A 20,550-nucleotide genomic window follows, 5' to 3' on the forward strand; every position below is an offset into this window, starting at 1 on the left:
ATACATGAAATCGTCTATTATAACCCTTATAACTGGAGGATTTTCCACTAATGAATGATTATTCAGGGATACCAGAACAGAGGTGTGGTTGATACTAAGGGGATCAAAATATGAGTAAAAACAAAAAGCAAAAAAATGATTCATTGACGTTGACCGTTTGAAAACATCTACAGATGACAATAAACGCCATTTGAGAAATATTAAAACAAAAAATGAAGAAGGAAGGAATGTTTTTGCCCACTTAAATTGACAGGAAATAAAAAGAATTTGAAATTCCGTTACAATCACTGAACGAAGAAAACATTCGATCAAGAAACATGACATCGATTGAGAAAAAAACTCTTTTAGAATATGTTCTAAATTCGAAAGTTTTTCGCAAATATTTAAATCATCATAAAGCATTGAAAATTAACCGGAGAAATCAACCTACTCACTCTTCAGGCTCGTGGGATATTTTTTTCATTTCCAGAGAACTAGGTAATTTGTGTTTCGCTATCACAATAGCAGTTTCAGGTAGGTCAAGGTAGGTAGGTTAACTTCATCCACCTGAAGATGCTATTGTGATAGCGAAATACGTGTCGTAGTTTGAAAACGCATATTGTAGAAATCGTATAATCTGTTTCAAGTCCGATTACGGAAAAGTTCATTTGGAGTCAATTCTTGTAACAAGGTTTGTTGTTCGTTTCCATTTTCTTCTGACAAATATACTCTTAAATAAACATATGTACTTATTCAAAGATCATTTTACTGAATTAAATAATCCAAAATTCATCAAGAATATATGTTTTATATATTTTATGTAGAAATGTACCTACAAATAAATTCAATAGTGTGACGAGGAATGTTTTCGCTCCGCCACAAAAGGAAATTACTTCTCCGATACTTTCATAATAAAACCTGACCACCGAAATATTTTTGAAGAAAACCGTTATATCATCATAGAAGATCTTTACCGAGTGATATTGTGACATTGTTTTCCACTGACCAGTCCCATATTTGTAGCGGAGAACGTATATGTCTCAGAATTCATGTATTTTAGAATTCTTTCCGTTCAACCGTACTTTTTCTGACTCGAGAGAGGTCTTTCAACTTGTTCAGTTTTTCCTTATCTTCAATTTTTTCCGTCTCTTTCCGAGCCAGTTGATTGACCGAACAATTTGAGTGCATCCAATGGAGAGATGAGTTACCCATAGTGGGAACAATTTTCCGAGGAGAGGGGTACTTCTTCGACGGCCGGCGCTGAAGGTCAAGAGCGAGTTAATTGAGATCGAGCTGCCGAGAAAAGTGCGTAAGGTGTTATTGTCGTGAGCTAGAAATTACGTCAGGAAGTCTGAAAGTTTAAGGCAAGACACTTGTAGTATTATTGTTCCTTACGTGGTGCATACCTGAGGGCTATTTTCCGCTTTCTTTAGTCTGTTGGACTGGCTGAGAATACTTACCTACCGTTTAAACTTGATCTAGTTATTCTAGGCTGTGTAGAGTGCCGGCTTCCGCGTCCGTTCGACCGCCGTTGGGTCCCAGGAGAACTTGGGGTTCCTACTGTATTTTTGATGCTTATTTTGTTAATAGATTGCTGACTTCCGACCGATCAAGTTACATATTGACAGCTTCTTCCGTCCTGCTGTCTAACTGGCAGCCTTTTTGAGGGTCACAGAGAGAGAGAGAGAGAGAGAGGGTGCACTGCAATTGGACTGAGACCAGCCACTGTACCGATTTCCGCCGACAGAGGGAATGACTTGCCAGGATTTCAAAAGTTAACCGTAATTACCGTCTATTTCCACCGAACAAAACTTAACCGTATTTACCGTCTATCTCCACTGTACTCCTCTGGAATGATCGTACAAAATTTAACCGTATCTACCTTTTATTTCCACCGTACTCCTCTGGAGTGACCGTATCTTATCAGCCGCCCCCGCACCGATCAGGCCGCCAATTGACATCAATATTCATTATTACTTGTACATTTCTGTATATAAATTAATCAAGTAGGAATAAAGAACTGAACGTTTATTTTGTTGCCAGTTTTTTTTTTCCAGTGAGAGATAGTCCCTCAAATCAGTTAGAGCTAGATTTTCGTCAGAAGAGTACTCTTTTCGAACGATTAAAAATCGTCAGAAAGCAGAGACCAAGAAGACGCTACCACCCTAGTTTTCACAGCTACCCTTCTCCACTGATCATTCAAGTCTACCCGGGCTCTCTAATTCTTTGGAGATTCTCACCAGTGCTGAAAAATTCAGCCAACTTCAACTAGTGTGAATCAAAGTTTATTTCCGTCTAGCGACACTAGCACATCTATTGAATAAAAAATGAATTGTCCACTGATACACGATTTGAGGGATAAAAAAGGTTTGGTCTGCAAGCAGCGATAGTTCTCCTTCTCCCTACTAATCATAATTCAAAGTAAATCAACAGAATATTCTGTAAAGACAACAACCACTCATTAGAGTTGAACTAGTTAATCAAAATAAACGAAATGAAAAACGTTTCCAATGCCATAACAGCCCAGCATGGTGTAGTATTTCAATAAACATTTTAAATCATATTCGGAGGTTTGGTTGGTAGCAAAGCGGTCTCCGTGTATTTTAATTTCCTGTTTCGAGCAAGCTAGGTCTCGGTGCACCGCACTGGACATGGCGATCTTCATGTTCGGATTGATTTTCAGTTTCAAATAGCCTCAAGGGTATTTGAGCATTCGACGTATCGATATTAGTCCATATTTATGATCAAATCCATCGGACGGAACTTGGAGGTGCAGGAAATTGTGTCCTGATTGGGTATCCAAGTGGACGAGAGATAACGCAAACATCAGTGTGGATAATTTGATGGCTTCTCAGTAGTTTTAATTACATATGTTTATCTAAACATACAGATTATTTAGATCTCCATGACAAGGGGTTATGTCTTGAGCAACGTAAAGTTTTGATATCACATGAATGAGTTGAATTTGAGAAGAATAGACTAGGAAAAATGTTAATATATGAAAATTTAGCTATATAACCCAATAATCATTTATGCATCATTAAATATACAGCGGGTTGTTCAGTCACGAATTTTAGCCTATAGCATAGCATCATGATCTTGTCACCACTACCTACGACGATGATATTTTTAATAATCTACCATTAACCAGGTGTTATTGATCACCGAGGGATATCCACTTAGCAAATGGTACATGAATATCACCGAATTTCCTAAAATATGAATTGCTGTGTGAGAAAACTTATCTGCCTGAATAAGAGTGTCAGCATGTTTCGATATTGCGTAGACTTTTTTCATATTATCCCGAAATTTATAATTTTCCTCTGCTGCGAGAACTGTCAGAGGAAGCCATTTGACTAAGGTTTCCAGTTTTCTTTTTTAAACAAAAGCACGCTTCGTTTATAAATGACACAATAAACAAAGACGGCGAGCTGGGTACGAATACCTTGAGGATACCGTTAGTTGTGCGAGAACATTTCCAGCTAAAGAAAAGGCGACGTTAAGTATGAGTTATGATATCAATGAGTCTGAGACACGGATAAGCTGAGGTATTACTGCAAGTGAGGTTCTTGTACGGGCTATGCAGTGGCGCACCATGTTTTTTTGTTGTTTTATATAGCAAGTTTTACGACGACGATTTGTTTTTTATCTGCAGGTTTCCTCTAGATATAGTGGATGAATTGTATCAATGCTGTTGACGCGTATGAATAAAACAATTTTTTCTTCAGATATTGTGTTCTAGTGAATTTTGGTCTGATAATTGAATGAATAGTTATTTTATTTCTCACGTTTCGTGATGAAATATTGGATATATATATAAAATATATATATATAAAGTAATAATATAATATTGAGATTATGTTGAACTCTGATTGTCCTAACAGAGCATGTGTTACTTTGTACTCTTTACTCAATGAAATATTTCAGAAAACTGTACCACTTAAGACTAAAAGAAAGAGACGCTTTCCACCTTGGTTTGATAATGTGATTATCGATTTGATATATAGAAAGGAGAGATATCTATGGAAGTGTAAAAAATATGGATGTAGAAATGATTTGAACGATTATGTGAGTGTGAGGAGGTTGTTGAAGTCAAAGATTTCTGAATCCCATCGAAACTATGTTTTATCGACTGAACGGCGTTTTAATTCTGAACCAGCTCACTTCTGGTCTTACATAAATGATAGGCGCGGTCATTCTCGCATTCCTGGTGAGATGAGTGATGGCGAGGGCGGTCTATATAGTACACCGGGTGACATTACTAACGCTTTCGCTAAATATTTCGAATCCGTTTACCAGATTCCTCAATCTGGTGAAAATGATGATATCGATGAAGTGCTAGATGGGTCCCATGTTTGCGTGAGTTATGTGAGTGAGGATGATGTGATAAGGGCGGCTAAAAGATTGAGTAGTAAGCATACTGCAGGACCAGATGGCATTCCTAGTTTTCTTGTAAAAGACTGTATTCGAGTACTTGCATTGCCCTTGGCGCATATATTCAATTTATCGATGAAACTGGGTATCTATCCTGCAGTTTGGAAGGTTTCTAAGATTATTCCGGTACTGAAAAAAGGTGATAAATCTTTGGTCAGCAATTATAGACCGATTTCCATTCTATCCAATTTCTCCAAACTTTTCGAAATTGTATTATATGGTGCGATTTTTCCGCAGATTAGGGTTAGGATAAGTGCTGAACAGCATGGCTTTATGCCCCGCCGTTCGTGTCTGAGTAATCTGGCGCTGTTCTCGGAGATATTGGTGGAAGTCCTTGATCAATCCGAACAACTGGATGTGATATACACTGATTTCCATAAAGCATTTGATTCTGTAGATCATGGTCGTCTCATAGCTAAATTAAAACTTAAATTTGGGTTCTCTGACGAACTGATTAACTTGATGAAGTCCTATTTACTCAATAGGCTTCAGTTTGTTCGAATTGAGGGTGAATGTTCATATAGATTTGTTTCTTCTTCTGGTATCCCTCAGGGTTCAACTTTGGGCCCTCTCCTGTTCATACTCTTCATCAACGACCTGCTTGATGATATTGAGATTTTCGGCTTGATGTTTGCGGACGATCTGAAGTTGTTAATCAGAATTATAGGTTATGATGACTGTGTCACTCTGCAGTCTGCTGTTGATCGTTTGGTTTCTTGGTGCCGTCGTAATCATTTGAAACTTAATGTAGATAAATGTCATGTTGTATCGTATTCCCGGAAGAAAGAGATAATGAAGTATGAGTATGAGATGGAGGGTAAAGTCCTGGAAAGGTTAACGCTGATTAGAGACTTGGGTGTCATGTTTGATGAAAAGTGTACTTTTGTTCCACATGTAAGACAGACGCTGTCTTCGGTGTCTGGAACTTATGGTTTTATAATCAGACAGGGTAAAAACTTTCAAAATATCAGCACTTTCCATTCACTGTTCAATGCATTTATCAGGAGTAAGCTTGAGTACGGCAGTCTCATATGGAGACCTATTTACAGATGTCACATTGATCGGATCGAGGCGGTTCAACGCAGATTTTGTAAGTTTTTAGTATTCAGGCAGGATGCTGAATATCCACCCATCGGCTGTGATAACGGGGCCCTTCTGGCAAGATTTGGGTATCAGAGTCTGGAAACTAGGAGGAAATTAATGGCTTTGAGCACTGTTCATAAATTGTTTCATGACCGGATAGACTGTCCCTCATTATTGGAGAAGTTCAGAATTTTCGTACCTAGATTAGGGAGCCAAAATAAATACACATTTTATTCGAGGACAGGTAGAACAAATCTTAGCTTGCAGTCACCGGTACACTTTATGTGCCAAACTTATAATCTGATATCGGATGGGTGTGATATAAACGTGGATCCACTTCATAGGTTGTTGCGGGTGTTCTTGAGTTTTGAATTTTCATGATTGCTTCAGTCGTGGATTCGGTGGGATAACTTTGACGCTGGTTATTTGTGAATATCAATATATGTACAAGTATATATTTGGATATGTAATGTTATCTTTGCCTTTTTGATTCTTCAGTTTTTTGTTTTATGTGCGTGTTCTTCTGATTCAATGACACGCCGATTTTATAGCATATATGGTTTATTTGTTGAATTAATTCTCCTGTAATTGGGTTATAACCTGTTGGAAATAAATGCTTATTATTATTATTATTATTATTATTATATTGCGTTTGTCTCCGCTAACATGGTTAACTGTCAAAATTTATTCATTTTAGCATTTCTTGGGGTAAATTATAGAATTTTCTGAAACTTTTTAGGGTTTTCACTTCCAATCTCTGGAACGAAATCGATTGAAGAATTAAAATAATCGATTTGCTCCTTCGTAAATGGAAGTGAAAAACCTGAAAAGTTTCAGAAAATGCAGAATCCTGCTCGAGTAGGCTCATCAACAAGATGTATCAGATTACCTTTCAGACAGAGATGGTCCTACTGGACGGGATAATAATTTCAAATTATGGCATTTGATAATATATTCGACTCAAAAATACATATTCAGTCGTATTAATTTTGTATTGCGTTGTGCATGTGCTGAGGGTTTGAAATGAAGAAAAATTGAACAGAATTTAAAATAATTCAGAATCTCGGCAAAGGACAATGAATATTATAACCGAAGGAATAACAACAGGACCGCATTTCGAAAAAATGACATAAAATATGAATTGGTCCGGTTCCTAATCCCTTGTGACAAGTGTGCCATGCAAAATGAGAATTGAATTCCTTAGAATAAATAATTTAGTTTTTCATGGCAATACCTAAATTTCTGTTGAAGATGTAAAAAATATAGATTTTGGGGCTTGAATGAAAAATCATGATATTCTGAATACTGCCCTGAAAATATTGAAATTTCATGAACCGTTTGGAAGAGCTTTCTGATGTGAACAAACCCATTAAATTTGATCGAAATCGTATCTTGCATTCCAGAGTTATGGCTATCGCAAATTTAGGTCAATATTCATGAATCACCCCGTATCTCCAATACTAATAGCCTCATGGTACAAAATAGGCAAGTTTTCTGAAAGGCCGGGATTACCTGCATTCACCATTAGGCTATGGCCAACGGCTCATGAAACACCCTGTATATACCCTTCAACATGTAATTAACCACATATATCTTAATCCAACACGCTCGGGTATGTACAATGATCGCTTTGTTTTAGTACCTATTCTGACAGGATGTCCTAGACCATTCCCCTTATATAAAGGTCTAATTTTTGTTAGAGGTACTCCGCAGGATCGAGTAAATCCCGAATTTACCTCTTGGATTCCCCAACTAATAGCATTACACGCTCCCTGTAGGCCAGGATTTGATAGAAATCTTTTTACTTAGCTTAAAGTACACCTGTAAACATACTGTGGAAAAATCAATCAGTTGTTTCACGAATTGGTAACTTCCAAGGTAATTTTCAACACTGTTTTCGGTAATTCAATATTTTCCAAATTTGATGCAACATTCGAAGAACCCAATTTTTCGAACAACCATGTGAGTTATAAATATTTATCATTTAACTCACTTGTTGTATAAATAACTAAAAATGACTACACAGAGAAACTTTTGGGGAAAAACTCATTCGAACTGTCCCTAGAATACAGTGGTTGTGGTGAAATATTGATCACTAATTCAAAGTCAGGTTAATTCGAAAATTGCAGCAGAAGGATTTTACGCTACGACAAGAATTAAGTGAATAAGATAAGTTGCAAACTTTTTCATTTGAAAATTATTCAACCGTTATTAGGTAGATACCTACCTCCCGAATTTGATATTTTGAAAGCATATGATTTCAACGTTGTCTATGTGATTGAAAATATGTGGAATATTATGAAATGCTACAAATTTGTGGACAGACTATAATTGCTACAGGAATTATGATTAGAAATGGAAATCGATCCAAATATCTGCCCAAGATAGTTAACTCGGTTAGGAGTAGAATTAAATCGTTCGGAAATAAAGCAGCTAAACAATGAAGTTTCCGCGAAATAAACAGTATTAGGCGGTTTACCTTTTCATTCGGCAAAATTGAGTTCTTGAACTCTCGAACGTTACGCTCCTCGGTATCAAATGAACCAAAAAAATACGAGTTTCAGTATTCATTTTATTTTATCTCAACAATTTTTCTAATTTATGTTAAATAGTTTCGACGATTCAGGTACTCGAGAATTTTCTTGGGTTGAGGTCTCGTTGATTTCTCATGGATTTCATTATTTTTTCAGCATCATTTGGATTTCTTCCAGGGTCTTTCCTTTGGTCTCGGGAATAAATACTATGTTCAACAAAAACGTTAGAATGGAAAATGAAGCGAACATGTAAAATGCGAAATGCATTCCGTAATTGTCATTTAGCCACTGATATGCATATATTGATATCGTGGAAAAAAGGACATACATTCCATCAGCCACAGTCATACCTAAAGCTTTGACTTTTGCAGAGAATATCTCAGCTGTCATAACTATTGGTACTATACCGATTCCAAATTTGAAAAAAGCTGCGTATAACATGATGAATACTATTGGTATCCAGCTCACTGCAGCCACATCTACCCCAGATGCTTTCAAATGGAAGAATACAGCAATAGCTAACAGACACAATCCAGAGAAAACGCATGACACATTGACCAAAACTTTTCGTCCAAATTTATCAACAGTTAAAGTCGAGAATATTGACGCAATGAACATAACTCCGGAATAGAGAATTGCAACATAATCTGAAGATATCAGCGAGACATCAGCAGAGTTGAGAATCGTGTGTAAATTCATCAGTATAGCTGTAAATCCAATCATATGCTGCCCAGCGTTTAGTATGGTCATAACCCAGGTCGCTCTCCTATTACTTTTCACCAAAATTAAATCTTGCAGTCTTCCTTTCTCAGTCTTTTGTCGTTCTATCGCAGCAGTTATCGATTTGAATTCAACCTCTATATCGTCAGTTCCGCGGAGAAATTTCAAAGATTTTCTTGCTGCTTCCTCGTTTCCCTTGTAAATGTGATAGTACGGCGATTCTGGCAAAAATGGAAAAACTATCAGCTGTGTTGTGACGATACACGCTCCGACTATCGGTGGAATTCGAATGGATACGAAAGGTGCGATACTATACACTAGAAGAACTCCTCCAATTTCCATGACGTATATGGTTCCAGCCAAAAACCCTCTGATCTTCTTGTGAGCTATTTCTGCAACATACATGGGTGAACATACGAAAGCAACATCAGCGGCTGCTCCCACTAAGCTTCTCGCTACGTAGAGGTATTCCACCCTGGTTGCCGTAGCTGAAACGAATGTGCAGAATCAGCTGGTCAGTGAATAAGAATAATGCACAACTTAAAAAAGAATGATATGAGATTCAATTTGAATATGAATTTAATTAAAAAAAAAGTAAATGAAAAATATAAGATACTAGGTACAAAAATATCAAACTGGAAATAGTAATATGTTCCATATATGGAGTTCAATTTGAAATATGAGAAAATTATGGATAATAAGGAGAAATTTAATGGACGTAACGTAAGTTTAAAACTGTTCCCTCGTTCAGAGAGAATAACTGCTCCTGATCTCTTTAAACTTCTGGTATTCAGGGTTGATTCTTATATCTTCGTTGGGGACTGGGTCCTGGTGTTTCCTCAAGATTGAAGCAAATATTTTTGAGTGACTAAGCTGTCACTCCCAGGGGGGGGGGGTTAACCTTGAAATGATTTTGTTCGGGCAGAAGTAGTGCTATCTATCGAGTTTTTTCCTTTTAAATATCGACGAATAGATATCTCAGAGTAGTTTTCTTCACGAAGATCTATTTAATACTAATAACCAGCACTTTTGATGGAGAAAGAAGAAAAAGAATAAAAACAACAACAATGTGATGGAAGTCAAAACTTTTGACGTAGAAATGGTAAAAATGCAAAAAATTATTTGAGGAAACCGTATGTGGCGGGATATTTAGCCAGAAAAACGATGAAAGATATTATAATGAATGATCGGATTGCTTGGAAGTGATTAGGGCATAGGTATAGCTATAAGCCCACTACATAATTCTTTAAATGAAGCCAAACACAAAATTGGTGAGACCCTCCTGAACATTTAATACTATTTTTCATCGCTCAACTCTAAATATCCTCGCCAAAATAACTCTTTTTAATAACCCATTTCAAAATTAAGGAAAAACTCAGGGGGCAAGTAGATGTTGAGGAGTTTCAAGCCCAATATGAGGAGGTATTATCTTCTTTTATTCCTATAGAGAAACTTTTCCAAATCTACAAATTGGAATTTTCATGGCGAGTTTCAAATCTGCTGTGCATCATTATTAATTTATGTCGGAAATAAGATTATTTTCGGCATAAATTTGTGATGATACGCGACCGAAATTTCAATCTTGAGGTATTAAAATTCAAACCAAATGCGTTGGCAATTCAGTAGGCAACTGTAATTCTGGTAGCAACGCTGCCAAAATCATGCCGGCGAAAAACGCAAAAACTCAATAGATGTCGCTCTATAAGGAAACAAATTCAGACAGAGAGTTGCGCATCTATAGGTTATCTATGGTCACTCCCTTAGAATGTTTGCTTGATTTAATTTTTGTCAGTTTTCTACTCCTGAGAAAAAAATCAAAAAATTGCTTTTCAAGGGAGCAATATTTAAGCAGGGGCTCTTCAGAAATATTTATATGGAAGATATTTTTATTTCGACAAATAGTCTCCCCTCAAATTTCTCTTATAACTCTTTATGTACATCCTGTTCAGGAAGAGATCTAACTTATATAGTTAAAATAATGTGATTCGATAACAATATATTTTCTAAAAAAGATTTTTAACATATCTGATTAATTATTTTGTGTTCTTGCTATTAATTTTTTTGATCTTTCTTAGTCGTAATAACAAAGAGGATTTTTTATCACATAAAAAATCATAATGTGATACCAGTAAGGAATGCAAGACTAGACACTTTATAGAAAGCCAACGAAAACATGGCAGTAACTGTTTTTCTTTTTCTTCTACGTGCGTTGCCTCCATCGGACTGAACTAAGGCCATTTTTCGTCCACTTGTAGTTGAAGAAAGTCACACTCTGATACACGCCGACGAAAATGCCACAAGTCGACAGAGAGCTGTCCCTCTCACCCAAAAAATACTTCTTATTGTGTTTCCTAGGTGTGCTGTTCCCAACCATTTAAGGTTACTGCAGGTAAAAAGAATATGTTCAGCAGTTTCATAAGTTATCTGAACTAGCGACACAAGGAGCAATCAGTCCCATTTTCTTTGAATGTTTATTGAACAGGTGGCCAGTTAATACCACTAGTCACCAGCCTTAGCTGTTTCCTCTGAAGGGTCAGACAGGTGAAATATGAAAACTGTTCACTAACATAGTGATCAATGTTCATCTATAGCTTTATGGTCATATTTAATTCCCATTCGAAGTCTTTTATGAATATGATTGTTACTAGTATGATTAATTGGCTTTTTCCATCTTTTTGGAGTATTCGCTCCAAATTTCAGCAGTCTTATCATGATGATGACTATCATTAACGCAGATGACATCCAAGTGAATAATATGAGAGTAACCTATTTATAAATGTCCCATTTCGTGTTTAATATCCGTATATATTTCAGTATTTCAATTCTCTAACTGAAGCAACTTCGGACATTTCACAAGGATGTATTTAAAGGTGAGGTTTTTTGTCCACAGGTTGAACTGATCAAAATAAAACATTCCACCGAAAATTACCTATGGAAAACGATGCTGCTAACTGATTGTTGTAATGCAGAAAGTCATCAATAGAAATTTCACAGACTGTTTACTCATTCCGAATAACCCTTGTTATAAAAGGATATCGGATATTGAAAGTAAGTCTGCAGAAAAAATATTGCACGTACCATGTTCCTAAAATTGACTGGAAAGTTCCTACTGGTCCCGTAAAATTCCTATCACTATCGGAACTTTTTACATATATTATCTACTATTATTTTCAAACAAAATTATCATTACCTATCAGTGTCCATCCTATCAGACTTGTGGTAGAAGCTACAAGTACGGATTTTTGCCTGCCTATCTTATCTGCAAGATACACCGTTACTGGAAGTGCTACTAGTCCAAAAATCATGTACAATGCTTCCAGCCAGACCACATCGTTGTGTGTGATTTTAATTGGACTATCTTCCTCCAATAACATTGGAATTGTAGGTGCTGACCATCCAAAATGCATGCCATCAGAGAGAGCATTGAGTGTACCTGGAAATTTTCAAATTTTGAAATGACTAATTTGTTCATTGAGGCCGATCGTGAATTACAGTGAGATTCAATTAAACCTCAACTGACTGATTAAAAACCAGTCATCGGTTATAATGGGCTGGTCCGCATGAAACACTCCAATCGAATATTTCCGAGCGCTATAGAATAAAATACACTGAGGTTTCGTTATTTGTGATTCTCAATGTTGTTAGGGGGTTGAAAGAATTCGGCGGAAAAAATCTGCAAGGACTAAATTAGGTATAATTATATTACTCAATGTTCTTCAGAACAGCCAACTCGTCAACCCCTTCTAGGGTGTATGATTTCCAAAAAAAATCAGATGAAGTAGGTAACTCTATTTATTTTTATCAGGAATTCAAATCCCTGAGTTCTTCACATTTATTCAGATACCTTGCGTAATAGTTTTCAACTACCTGTGCCGCAAATATCTCAAGACTCAGAAATTTAGGATTTTTGAGAACTCAGCGAGCAGAAACCTATGTATTCAGTCAACCGCATCAAAATAAAACAGCTTTATGCAAATTTTTTCAAAGGAGGATCTACTCCCTACTGTCACAGAACAAGGGACTATTTCCACTATCCGAACCATTTCCTTTCCGTCGAAAAAATGTTGGCTAGAATATGGTGTAGATATGGAAAAGAAACGAAAGGTAGGGTATATGGTATGGATCTGGATATGGACAGGGTGTTTCATGAGTCGTTGGCCATAGCCCAATGGTGAATGCAGGTCATCCAGGCCTTTCAGAATACTTGCTCATTTTGTATCATAAGGCTATTAGTTTCGGAGATATGGGGTGATTAATGAACATTGGCCTAAATTTGCGATAGTAATAACTCTGGAATGCAAAGTCCGATTTCGATCAAATTTTATGGGTTTGTTCATTTCAGAAGGCTCTTTCAAACGGTTCATGAAATATCTATATTTTCAGGACAGTACTCAGAATATCGTGATTTTTCATTCAAGCCCCAAAATCTATATTTTTCACATCCCTTAAAGAAATTTCGTTATTACCAAAATTCTGTAGAGAATCCTCCAGAGAATTTTCATCTGTTACAAACGGGCTTTAAAGAAGAATAGTGGTTATTCCTTTGAATTCTCTGAAAGTGTTGAAATATCTGCAGATTGGTTTTACAAAGAAAATTAAAGTTTAAATCACAAATATTCGTTAACAGCTGCTAAAATGGGCCAGTTCATATTTTGAACTCGTTGATCGATGGAGATCACAGATTACCAACTGTATCGGTATCAAAGCAGAACAAAATAAGAGAGAAAGTATCATCCGACTTTATTTGATAGTACGAAGCACATGACATTGTGGCGCCGCCACGAAACGAATCCCTTATTCTCGATTTGCATGGTCAAATGTCTTTGCTTTCAAAAATTTACGAGTGCATACACCATGTCTTAAGATATCCTAATATATTCATTCTTATTATCCTAATCCTCCATAGGTACCGAAGTACCCCTCAGAAGCTCTGTGGCTTGTACGAGTTCGGAGAATCAGTTGTGTTCTGTGTAGTCTTTGCTACTGTTTCCACACGCCACCTTTTAGGCACAGCACTGTTAATTTGAACCCAAAAGTGAATGGTGGCCCGAACCCGTATGGACTAGAAGATTTCTTCTCTACTCTAGCCCGGGATCGAACACAGTACCTTACGGTTGCGAAATACGAAATACTGAGCCGACCGATGCTTCTAACCACCAAGCTATAGACGCTATTCAAAATAATTGACAATGGAAATTTAATAATGATCCAAACATTTAGGTCCCTGTCTTGCTCTTCCTTTCCTATAGAGATGGTGAATGAATCACTGATGCTCACATACTCGTATATGACGGAAATGTCCAAGAAATACAAAGCTCTTACTCTTTTGCGCTTCTATTTGAAATTGCAAACGATGGATGCTTAGAAGGAAACGTGGAACAGATTTAAAGAGTTCTACAGGTTGAGTTGATTCTGGTTATTTCAATATACTGAACAAAATGAAAGCTCAGTGCTTGAGTTGTTAAAAGAAGTCTATGTGAGATCGTCAGTTAATATCACTGGACTGAAAACTGAATGCAGCATCTATGTTCAGATGTTTATGTAGCCAGTGAAAATGCAGATTTCAATAACGCAAGTTGTACTGAAATGTCAAACAAGCAGAATTATTCGTTCAGGAATCACTTGAAACGTATATATTTCAAATAATTTTTCACATAAAAGAAAAAATACATGGTTTGGTTACATACCTATAATTTCTGAAACTCAGCATGCATTTCGATACATAGAACAAGGATTGTGATGGAGGTATTATACATATTATGTCAAGTGTAGGGGAGAGTGGGGTAATTGGGAACGGCGGGTAATTGGGAATAGCTAGATAAAAAATACTTCCTCATGTGCGACACTGTCTTCAACATTTTCAACGGATGCATCTGGCGATTCTCAGGGCTTACTCAAAAGTTGCGGCGATAAGTTGCATATTTCCTGTTACAGTGAGTCGATGAATGGATTCCGCATTTCAACTATAATTTTTTCGTGTGTTAATAATAATTGTAACTATCTTATTTTGAAGTTTAGAGGTGCCATGTTTTGTTGATTCCATACTGGTACTATGTTTTTCTAAAACCTACGTGATTTGAAGTTGAAAGAAAATGGGTAAGTGAATGCCAGCCATTTTTAATTCTTTTGATAACTTGGGGTAATTAGGAACGATGTCAGGTGGGTAATTGGGAACGCTCCTTATATCCCTTGTGTTCCCAATTGCTTCTGTACCGCTCTGGTTGATGGTTAACAAATATATTAACGTTGAAATATGCTCTATCTAGATGCCAAGAAATTATACAAAGAAGGCCGAAACTAAATATAAAATTGAATATTCCTGCTGTGTGTTCGAAGATTTAAGAAACGAAAAGCTCACATTAGGCTACTCTTGAACTAAATACTCTGTTCCGAAAATTGAAACAAAATGAATTTAAGATATTATCAAGTTCACTAATTAAAAATCAACACGAAAAAAAGCAAAGAAGGCAAATATCTACAGAGACATGTTAAGAAGGAAAAAATTTAACATAAAGAACCTAAAACCAACATAAAAAGGGTACAAAGAGGCTCGCCAAAAGCAAAGGACTGAGAAATTGAACCCAGGTCACACAGAAGAAGAATTTTTCTGCATAATTTGCTATGTAAGGTATGAAGCCCCACCAATGGAGGATTGGATCATATGAGGTACCTGTAAACTAGGGGCACATGAAAAATGTACTGCAAGAGAAACAAGACGTGGATACTTGTGTGGTATGTGCCACTTCTAATTATTTTTATTTGCTCCAGGACTGTTCACAATTACCCCATAGGGTGTCGGGTAAATAGAAACGATAGTATTTTTTGATTTCGTTGATATTTTTTAGGAAACGTTGATTTTTTATAGTTTTTTGTTTACGATTAGTACATAAATGAGCAAAGTTCATTTTTCAATGGAAGTTTAATACTTTTAGTGATTTTTTGTATAATTTTTCAGCATTTGAAATTAAGTGTTCCCAATTTCCCCACTTTCCCCTATAAGTGAAACTTCCTGGCATGCGTAACAAGTGCTTTAAAAGCACAGGTTTTGCTAACTTAGCAAATTTTAAAATACGGCGTGTTTTAATTATGTGACTTCGCACGCTTTCTTTATCATAGAACAAGGCATATGATGCAGGTATGATGAAACATAAATATTGCTTTATTAATTTTCGAAAGGGGATGCCCCTTATACTGGGAACACTCTTATTTAAAAATCGATTTCCCACTTACCAAAAAGCATACATATCAGTTGGGGACCTGTTCCTTTGAATGAATCGATATAACTTTGGAAGAACATTTTTTTACCTACTCAGTAAAGGTAGGTATTACTGAGACATCGCCGAGTATGCAACTGAAATAATTGATGTTATTGAATAAATATGTTTTAACTCCTTATCTGAAACACAAGGTTAATGAAAATTCGCGGATGCTTACAAGGTATTATGTCATATAATCCAAAAAGCCGTGGTTGAATTCCTTGTGATTATCTGGCTCAGTTCGAAATGCATTCAGAATTATCTTATAATAATGTCATAAAAAATTGTATCTGATCTTAAAACTATGTATCTTTTTTTGCAGTTGATCGTAAAACGATGGATGCTGTCATAAAGTGTATGCTGATATTGGAACAATTAATCATTTTTTACAACAGAGTGAATATTCTTCTTGCTTGATGATATCCCTTTATCAAGCAAATAAATATCCAATAAAAATATCAAGATTATATGTATACCGTCTGGAAGACAACATGAATCAAAATATCTCAGAACCAATTTAACTACTTGGATGGCCTATATCGTCATTTGAATTTGAGAATAATCTTATAAGATGGGTTAGAGCAACAAATTGAATTGAAATTAATATTATGCATCTGATTAGAAATATTACAGGTTTTCCCTTCCAACAACTTAATAAACATCAGAAAGAATAAAATAGAGATTGTTGTTTTTACAAATTGTTACTAATTTAAATAATACGAATGATTTTCCCTTTCATCAGACAATAAATTAAAAATATTCGCCAAGGAATGTTTCATTTGTTATTGTCATTAATATCACCATTCCCGAAGAAGAGTAGAATCCCTTACGATGTTCGTAAAACACTTATGACGCTTGACTTGTTGATTCAACTAGCCGAACTAGCGAAGGTAACATTATTTCATAAGGTGATTGTTCGCGCCTATCTTGTTTTCCAATCCTATCGAGATTTGAATTTTATATAAATAACATTCGCACTATCATTACTAAAAGTCAAAAGCTTATAGGATTCCATAAATAGAGGAATTTACTTGTTTCAATATAGAGATAATTCCAATGAGCTACATCATGAAATATTTACATCATCATTGTTTGTTTAGACTCATGAATTGTTGATATTATTATGCATTTCAACCTGTTTTTGGCAAACGAATCCTAATACTTAAAGAATGAAATGCGAGTGCTCACTTTGCAGGACTATCCCGAAAATATTCCCACAGAGAAGCTTGATCAGAAATATCACCAAAATATGCATTGCATAATCTCATACGTTTTTTGGATCATCACCATAATTCATCATTGCTGAATCTCGTTACCGAGAATAAATGCACAAAAAGACTCAAAAACAAAACTATCGGTGCGATCAAACTTATAATTTCTTAGGGCTACTTGGGACTGTGTGCCCTTCTGTGACTGAAGAGATCCAACCGTGACCTATAGATCCTCCCACACTCCTGGCATGGATAGTCACCAACCAGATCTAACCGCCACTGTATTCTTCTCGAGTCTCCATCATAACTGTGGACCAAAGATCTCCACTGTCTAATGCTAGTTGTTCCCAGTTATGATTGGCATTAACTGATTTTAGGAATTATAGTATACAGTATATCCTTAAATCGCTTATACTGGCCTCCTAGTTTCCGATCTACCTCTGTGAATTCGCCCTACAGAGCTATTTTGGGGAGTCTTATGTCTTGCATCCTCTGAATGTGGCCGCTTCATCTGAGTCGGGCCCTCGTTACTTGAGTCTCAATTGTTGTACAACTCGCGCGTTGCAAGACTTTTGCATTCGAAACTTTGTGAAACAATCTGATGTGCATCATTTGTCTTAGATGACGTTGTTGCCTTTTTTCAAGCTGTTTAATATGTCGCTTGTTTGGAGTCCAGCTTTCGCTTCCGTAAAGAAGCGTTGGGATGACCACTGCTTTGTAAACAGATATCTTGGTCTTCAGACTGAGGTCGTGATTTTGTCCTGTTCGAGTGATCCATCTTTTTGTAGAAGCTGCGTTAGAAGGTGTCTAAAAGCTGAATTGGTAAAGTCGTCAGTGCAACTTTGGTTGCGGTTTTGGCTGGATTTTCTTGTGGCACAAGTATCCTGAGACGACAAGGGACGTAACGCAGGGAGCCTGCTCAAGCTAATGTTTAGGCTAGGGAAAATTGTGGGAAACATAGTTATACCATACCTCTTTTTTTATATAGGTATGCACACAGTCAATAATGATAATTATAATAATAATCATAGAAATATAATGATTAGTAATCTTTTCGTCCAACCCCTCTTGGAAAAGAACCTGACCCGAAGAGTTCTTGGAGGAATAATAATTGTACGGAGAACCATTGATGGATGGTACCCGACACAAGTCAAGATCTTCATAACATTTACTTATTACTATTAGAAGTAGATTGTAAATATGCAATAAAGAGTTAAAAAAAAAATTTTCATTCAGTATGTAGGAGCTAGAGCTCCTACATATGTGTAGGATATGTAGCATATGTGTTTTTCATAGCTATCCATCGTTTGAATGGCTATTTAGCTATCTACTCTTCTTGATGATTCAACCTGTTCCGATCACTTTGGTGAAGACATTTTATCTTTTTCCCTTGAAGAGATTGCCAAGAAGTTAGAAACTCTCGATACAGGAAAGGGTCCGGGACCCGATTTCCTGTCGGCATTCTTTTTGAAAAACTGTGGTTCTTCAATGGCACTTCCACTTAAGATATTGTTCAACAGATCCTTATCAACTGGTGTTTTTCCTACCAAATGGAAGTGTAGTACGGTAAAACCATTGTTCAAGTCTGGGAGTAGGCATAACATCGCCGATTATATGCCTATAAGCATTATAAGCGCCATTCCTAAAATCCTTGAAACATCAATACTGGATCGTATAGAAATGGATATATCGTCCAGACTAGTCGAACAGCAACACGGCTTCACCAAGGGTAAAAGTGTCGACTCCAATCTATTGGTCTTCTCCCAGTATGTCTTCGATTCTTTGGAAGCTGGAGGTAAGGTCGATGTTGTATATACGGACTTTTCTAAGGCCTTCGATAAGGTGGATCATTGCATTTTGAGTGAAAAACTGTCGTCCTTTGGAATAACTGGTATGTTAAAGAAGTTTATATCATATTTCACCTGCCGTACTCAGTCAGTTAAAGTTCGTGATTCCTTCTCCCCATTATACATTGTTGATTCGGGTGTACCTCAGGGTAGTCATTTGGGCCCCCTGTTGTTTCTTATTTACATTAATGACATCACCACTTGCTTTAGGTTTGCACTTTTTCTTCTGTTTGCTGACGACCTCAAAATTTATTTAATTGTCCATACTCTGATCGATATGCTAAACCTCCAGTCTGATCTGGATCGATTGGAGCAATGGTGTAAAGATAACAAAGTCATCATTAACCTCGGAAAGTGCAAACATATGAGTGTAGTTAGAAGGGAATAACACTTTATATCGCACTACTATCTGAATAACGAAGCAATACATACTGTGAACATCGTTAAAGACTTAGCTGTTTTTTATGACAATAGGATGTGTTTCAAGGCGCACATTGACCACATAGTCAATAAGGGTTTTTGGATGCTAGGGTTCATCTTGCGGCACTCGTGTGAGTTTGGGGATGTAAATACCTTAAAATATCTTTATGTCAGTCTGGTAAGGCCGCATCTTGAGTAAGCCTCTTGTGTATGGTCTCCATACACTTATGAAGACTGTGACAGGTTGGAGCGATTTCAAAATAGGTTTCTTCTATCTGTATATTGCAGGATGGGAATCCCACGAGTAAATTTTTCTGCAACTCATATAAGATCAATTTTGCGCTTTCCTACTTTGCGGACTCGTAGAATCAGAGCGGATGTGTTGTTGTTCGCTAGATTGGTTGGGGGGCTTTTGTCCTCTTCCAATCTTCTATCTCTTTTTGGCTTTCACGTTCCGTCAAGAAGCGTTAGAGGTACCATGTTCCTATGTCTTAGGACTTATAGATACAACTATACCAGGGCTTCGCCAATTCCAAGAATCTCGCAACATGTAAACACTGCCAGTAGAACAGGCATAGACTTCTTTTACCTCAGTTACCCATCCATTGTGCGTTATGTCAATCGAAATTTGCTATGATCTGTGAATTTTTTCTAGAAGTTAAGCATTATTAAAATTTTTTGATTATATATTAGGTTGTATTATGTATTCATTATTATTATTATGTATAATCCATATGTAGAATTGGGTTTATCCCGTTAATAAATATATAAATAAATTTAGACATTCTATGCATGCATGAATTTGGCACCCAGCGCGAAAAGCGTTGCACTGTCAATCCATTTAGTACAAATACATTCGGGTTTGGGAGAATACCCTCAATTGTTACTGAACTTCTCAAACTGCCAGAAGCAAACTGGAATACATGAATTATAAATGCAATGCCAATCTTCTTAGTTGGTATGAATACATTTGGGAAAATGCCCTCTATTGTTGTCGAACTTCTCAAACCAAAGCAATATACCTACACTGTTTTCGAAGATTTTTCGCTTTTTTTTGCTAGCAGAA

The 20,550-nt window shown here is 36.5% G+C and overlaps 1 protein-coding gene across 1 annotated transcript; it reads right to left on the reverse strand.

Annotated features, from left to right (window-relative positions):
• Nucleotides 1-8,048: 8,048 nt before the first annotated feature.
• Nucleotides 8,049-16,101, reverse strand: LOC123309984 (facilitated trehalose transporter Tret1-like). The gene is made up of 3 exons (XM_044893317.1): nt 15,981-16,101; nt 11,941-12,183; nt 8,049-9,238 (listed from the first exon to the last, which is right to left on the reverse strand). Exons 1-3 carry the CDS (start codon nt 16,045-16,047, stop codon nt 8,175-8,177), a joined length of 1,374 nt encoding a protein of 457 aa, XP_044749252.1. The 5' UTR covers nt 16,048-16,101; the 3' UTR covers nt 8,049-8,174.
• Nucleotides 16,102-20,550: the final 4,449 nt, after the last annotated feature.

The sequence above is a fragment of the Coccinella septempunctata genome, chromosome 3, assembly GCF_907165205.1.
Source record: "Coccinella septempunctata chromosome 3, icCocSept1.1, whole genome shotgun sequence".
Lineage (NCBI taxonomy): Eukaryota > Metazoa > Arthropoda > Insecta > Coleoptera > Coccinellidae > Coccinella > Coccinella septempunctata.

Excerpts from the sequence above, each read along its gene's own strand:
- LOC123309984 (XM_044893317.1), bottom strand. The coding sequence starts at position 16,047 with ATGTTCTTCCAAAGTTATATCGATTCATTCAAAGGAACAGGTCCCCAA. Across the intron at positions 12,184-15,980 it reads ACTGATATGTATGCTTTTTG|GTACACTCAATGCTCTCTCT; the intron begins GTAAGTGGGAAA and ends GAAAATTTCCAG. Across the intron at positions 9,239-11,940 it reads GATAGGATGGACACTGATAG|CTACGGCAACCAGGGTGGAA; the intron begins GTAATGATAATT and ends CATTCGTTTCAG.